The sequence below is a fragment of the Orycteropus afer genome, unplaced genomic scaffold (genome assembly GCF_000298275.1).
Source record: "Orycteropus afer afer isolate SDZICR_OR568_19922 unplaced genomic scaffold, OryAfe1.0 scaffold00153, whole genome shotgun sequence".
Lineage (NCBI taxonomy): Eukaryota > Metazoa > Chordata > Mammalia > Tubulidentata > Orycteropodidae > Orycteropus > Orycteropus afer.
In genome coordinates, this window is record NW_006921740.1 from 1404786 (window position 1) to 1410765 (window position 5980).

At 42.9% G+C, this 5980-nt stretch overlaps 1 protein-coding gene across 1 annotated transcript in view; it reads right to left on the reverse strand.

Moving 5' to 3' along the window:
- The window catches only part of CHIC2 (cysteine rich hydrophobic domain 2), a 58945-nt gene extending 55248 nt beyond the window's left edge, over positions 1 to 3697 (reverse strand). The window contains exon 1 of the mRNA XM_007946204.2: positions 3579 to 3697. Coding sequence (XP_007944395.1) covers positions 3579 to 3697 — 119 coding nt within the window. The remainder of the gene's footprint in view (positions 1 to 3578) is intronic.
- Between the last annotated feature and the right edge of the window lie 2283 nt (positions 3698 to 5980).

The following is a 5980-nucleotide window of genomic DNA, read 5'->3' on the forward strand; positions in this document are numbered from 1 at the left end:
TGCCTCGGAAACCCAAGGAGGGGGTCACTATGAGTCAGGTCCCACTTGACGGCAAATAACAACAGCAGCATCTTTAAGATACTCTATCTTTGAGATGCCCAATATTCCTTCCGAGGAGTGGCTGGTGGGTTTGAACCACTAGCCTTCTGATTAACAGTCAAATGCCTTAGGCACTATGCCACCAGAGCTCCTTCCGTAGAGATACCGCCTCGGAAACCCAAGGAGGCGTCGCTATGAGTTGGGATCAACTCTATGGCAATGAGTTTGGTTTTTTTTGTTTAGTTTTGTTTTTTAATATAGTATAAAATAGTAAGTTATCACTTTTTCATATCACTGCAATGACATGCCAATATGAGAATATAGTAATTTTCAAAGTAATAGTACTATAACATGATATATTAAAATAGAAAGAGTAGAAATATTCAATTGCAAAGACCTACTAGAAAATGAAAAACACATACAAATGGGTCTTTATCCTTCCAGACTGATCTGGGTTACAGATCATTCAGTTTACACTACAGCTAAAGTTGAAAACAACTTTCATTTTGAGTTGGTGAGGGGAGATTGCTCTGCAAAAAGGGGAGGTGAGGACAGGGGTAGTGATAAGCTTAGCCAGTCTTACCATACTTGTCTTAATAGCTGTTCCCATTTATATTTAAAGGCAAGAAAGTCCTTAACAGTTACAGCAACACATAAGCACCAATTTAAAAAATCTTTTGAAAGTGCTAAATGGGCTACCCATTGGCAAAGTACATTACGAATTATGCAAGACAGAGATATGTAAAAAATGGCTAATACACCTATTACTATACTACATCTATGTCACCACAAAACAAACTTAAGTCTTCTATGCAGTAAAATCCTTATCAAGTACTGTCAACATAATTTACAAAGTAGTTAAAGCTCATTCAGGTTATGCAGAATAGAAAAATATGACTAAAGTGGATGAATATGGTTTTAAAATGTCAGTCCTGATTTCTTAGTACTGTGTTTCTCAAAGTAAAAAACTGTCTCTGGGTAGGACGATAATTGACAAAGGACATCTGAAAAATCAGTCAATGACAACCCAATAGAGAACAGTTCTACTCTGACACACAGGGGGTTGCCATGAATTGGAACAGACTCAATGGCAATGGGTTTTTAAAAAAAAAAAAACACTTACTGGCTCTGGTGGCACACTGCCTAAGGCATGTGACTGCTAACCAGAAGGATGGCGGTTCAAACCCACCCAGCCACTTCATGGAAGGAAGGAGGTGAAGCAATCTACTTCCATAAAGATTTACTGCCTGGGAAATCCAATGGGGGTTTCTATGAGCCAAAGTCGACTCCATGGCAGTGGGTTATACTACATATTGTGGTGAATTCTTTGCATGTATTGCCTCATTTAATTGTTAATAATCTTAAAAAGTTAGGGACTGTAACTATGCCCATTTTAAATGAAAAGGCATAGACAAAGTAAATAATTTACCCAAGAAGTAGCACAGGTTGTATCTCAACCCAGAGCATAAACCCAAGATAACCAGAAGAGGGAAGTGGTTGAGGGACATCATAAAAATATTAACTTCCAATGCAGAAAGGCATACTGCTTACTAAAAACATGTATTTCCTCCTTAAGCCATGGAATGTTTTCAACCCTTGCTCACATTAGAACTACCTGTGGGATTTTTAAAAAAAACTAGCAATGCCTGGACCTCTCTTTCAGAGAGTTGGCCTTCAGTTGTCTTGTAGTACACACAGGCAGGGACAGCTAAGATTGAGAACCACTAACAATTCTCTACCACCCTGTTAACTTCTGTAACTATAATCTAATTTACTGATCACCTATTTGGTTTTAAGCACTTGGCCCACTGTATTTTCCATTTATCCACTACTCAGCTTGTCTTTACCTTATAAACATTACAACTATAGCTGCACTCTTTCAAATAACAAAACATTGCTGGCTTTTCTTTGACATGAGGAACTCACAGGATCAAGGGGAAGAGGAGACTGCACAAAAAGTCTGGAAAATCCTTTCTTCAACGAAAAAGTCTGGAAAATCCCTTCTTCAACGAAAAAGTCTGGAAAATCCCTTCTTCAAGTCCCCATATACTCCTCAGGTTTAAAATAATGTAAAAAGATCAAAAAGTCAAACTAAGAATTAAATGGCAGGTTATGAAACTGTTATATATGCTAAAGAAAGGCTGAATAGCCACAATATTTGGTTTTACATATTAAATTCAACTGGTGATGAGAGTTAAAGCATTTAGTAACTGTTATTGTACTGATAAATTCTACTGTCTTGTCATGGTGCTGTGACAGCAATTATGCAGTGTTTTATCCTATTAAGTCACCTGAATACAAACTAACAGGTGCTAAAGAAATCAAAGCATTACATAAGCATCCCCAAACAACAATATGGCTGGTCATCTCGTGTGCCGAAAAATGCAAGGATTTTGCTGACAGTCTTATTTGAGGAGTCTTACTGTTTCACTAAAAGTTATTCACAGCACATCCCACTCACCCTATACCAAAAATAAAAGTAAACTAATCCATAGTCTCAGACTTGCTGGCCCTTTTATTTTACTAAAAAGGTAAAAGCATGGCGATCTGACAAGTATGAAAGTTTGATCTTTGATATGAGCAAGAGACTTAAAATGAAAAGAATATAAATACTTCAAGTTGCACAAAACTCTGTACTTCTCTGAGAAACATTACAAAACTTCCTGCTTCCGGACAGCTCATTATTTGGTTCAAGTCTTCACATTCCTTTATTAGTCATGACCCTTCAGAAAGCTTTCATTCTCTATTGTTTGAATAATATTGGACTTTTACATGTTGCTAGCCAGATTTACAGGAAACCCTATCAAATGAAGAAGCCATCCTCCAGGTCATACCCAAAGGAGGGACTCATTACAGAGAACTCTCAGTAACCTGAGCTGAGTGAGTCCATCACGCATTTTTTTAAAAAAATTAGTTGTAAACAGTATCTCTCTCTGCACATTTTAACTATATGTTCGTCTATATTGTATCATAAACAATGCCAGGAACTTGGTACTAGTTTCTCAGAAACTAACTCGGAAAGAAACTGGGAGGACCTGGGGGTAGATGTGCAAAACACAAACACAACCAAATGTGAATTTCATTCCTGATTGTCACTGGGGTTTATATGGCCCAGATCTGACCACCGGAACCATGTCACTACGCTCAAAGGCAGAGAAGGAGGGAGCCACAGGGTAACTGGATAAGAAAACATGGGGGAGGCACCTCAAAAATACGTGTACTTCCACCCCGAAGCTACAGGGTTGCCCGCAGAGCAGACCCTGAAGAACCACCTTCGCTACCGGGATCCGTCACATACTCAGGCCTGTGGGGCCTGCTAAAAGGGGTGTGTGGGGCGAGGAAGGGCAGTGTCTGTCCCCACTTGGGAGACCTAAGCATATGAAAATAAAGCAAGTTCTCACTTCCTGGTCGCCTTGTCTTCCCGAAGGTCTCCGACAGAAGGCGGACACCGAGAAGTAAAGGGGCTCCCGAGGAGTGAGTGGGGCCCACCCTTGCCCTGCACCTCCCGGTCCTCGCCCTCACCCTCCTCTGGGCCTTACACGGTGACGTGACCGGAGCCGCGGACCACCACCGGGTCCGGCGAGTACTTGAGCAGCTGCTCCTCCAGGGCCCGCTCTTCGTCTTCCTCCTCCTCGTAGATCTCGTCGAAATCCGCCATCCTGAGCTCTAAGGCCCCCTGTCCAAAGGGGCCTAACTCCAGGAGGTGGAGAGGAGGTCCGGGCTGGCGAGGCGGCGGAGGCTGAGGCGAGTTGCTGCCGCCTGCTCCGAGGCCGCCGAGTTCGCTCTAGGCTGTCTCTTGGTTCCGGCTACAGAGGAGATGGGGTCCTGACCGTCGCCGCCGCCATTACCATCAGCAATAACAACAACACAATGTCAACATCCGCCCGCCCCAGGGCCGACACCTCCACCAGCACCACTGCCGCCGCAGCAGCAGCAACTCAGGCAACCACAGCAACAGCCAGAGCCACCCGCAGCGGGAGCAGCCGGCTACAACATCGCGAGAGTTCCCGGGAGTGCGGGCGAGTGCGTGGGCGCACGGGCGGGCGCGCGCACGTGGCAGCATCGCACGCTCCCAGGCCGCCTTCTTTCCTGCGCTCCTACTGCCGACGACGCCTCGGGCGCGCGCTCCCGCTGGCGCGATCCCGCTCTCCAGCCCCGGATCGCCAACCGCGAAAGGGCGACTCGGCCGACTGGAAGCGATGACCTCGTCTGCCAGGGCAGAGTGCAGTGTCTCCAGTGGATCACACAGTTCCCCAAAGTAATCTCTAACCAAAACAAACAACGAAAAATAAAAGCCCTGTTGGAATGAAGAATTTATCGCGCGTATGAGAGCCAATTTATTGAATAATCTAATCTTGCTTTTCATTAGATTTTTTTAGTCTATGAAACAGGGTCTGTATTTTCCCAACTTGAGGAGCCCAACAGATAACACTGCAAGTATTTTTGTCCACTTTACTACAAGATTTTCCAAAACAATCTCCAAGTTCATGTACTTTGTCCCATTATCCCCTTAAATATAGTCCAATGAGTGAGGCCAACAGTCCCGATTTTTTTCCGTTTGTTTGATAGACGTGTCATGAAACAAAAATGATTATTTCTCTTGATTCCAGATTCGAAGATGCAGTTTCCTGCTCCAACTCTCACCACCCATAATCCTTTTACTTGCTTTAAAACTTTAAAGAATCTCTGGTCTGGTAGAGACTGGTGAAACCCGGGAGACTATGACCCCTAGTCACCTTTCAGGCCTGGAACTGAAATCAGTCCCATCACTTAACTATCAGCCAAACACTAGACAAGCTACAAGGTGAACAATTATACCAGGTAGATGCACTCCTTAGAACAATCAACCATGGGAGATCAGAAGGGCAGATTTGCACAGGGGGCAGAAATGTAAAGGAAAGAATCCAAAAAAAAAAAAAAATGGCATCCAGTTGATTCCAAGGCATAGGGACCTCCCCATTGGGTTTCCAAGGCTGTAAATCTTTACAGAAGCAGACTGACCCATCTTTCTTGGACAAAGTAGCTGTTGGATTCAAACAATCAACCTCTTGGTTAGCAGCCAAATGTCATAAGTACTACGCCACCAGAGCTCCTTACAGGAAAGAACAGAGGGAAAAGGTAACCACAGGGAGGAAGTGGGAAGAAAGCTGTTACACTGTGGGGAATGCAATCAATGTCAGGAAACGAAATGTGTATGAACTATTGAATTGAAAACAAATTTGCTGTCAACTTTCCCCCAAATCATAATAAAAAGTTTTAGAAAAAAAAAAAAAAAACCTTTAAAAAATCCCTTTCAGAGATTGGAACTCACATACACTGCTGGTGGGACTGTAAAATGGTACAACCACTGTGGAAAGCAGTATGGAGATTCCTTAAAAAGTTGGAGTTAGAAATACCATTTACCCAGCCATTCTATTACTAGGTATACATCCTAAAGGAGTGAGCCGTGACAAGAACAGACATATGAACACCCATGTTCATCACAGTAGTATTTACAGTAGCAAAAAGATGGAAACAAACTAGGTCCCCATCAACTGAGGAATGGATAACCAAACTATGGTACGTACACACAATGGAATACTATGCAACCCTGAAGAATAACGTAGAATCTGCAAAACACCATATAACGTGAATGAGCTTGGAGAACATTATGCTGAGTGAAATAAGTCAATCACAGAAGGACAAATATTATGTTAGTTCATTATTGTAAAAGTCAAAGAAAGGCTTATATATGGAAGGAAATTGTCTTTGATAGTTATCAGGGGTGGGAGGACAGTGGAGGGAACACTGTTAGATAGAGAGAGATAAGTATTGATTTGGGTGAAGAGAAGGGCATTGTACCAAATGTGAGTGATCAACATGGTGGCACTGAGGAAGAGGAAGACATAGAGAGGTACATGAGAGGTGCAGACAACAAAGATGAACCCTTTTTCACATACAG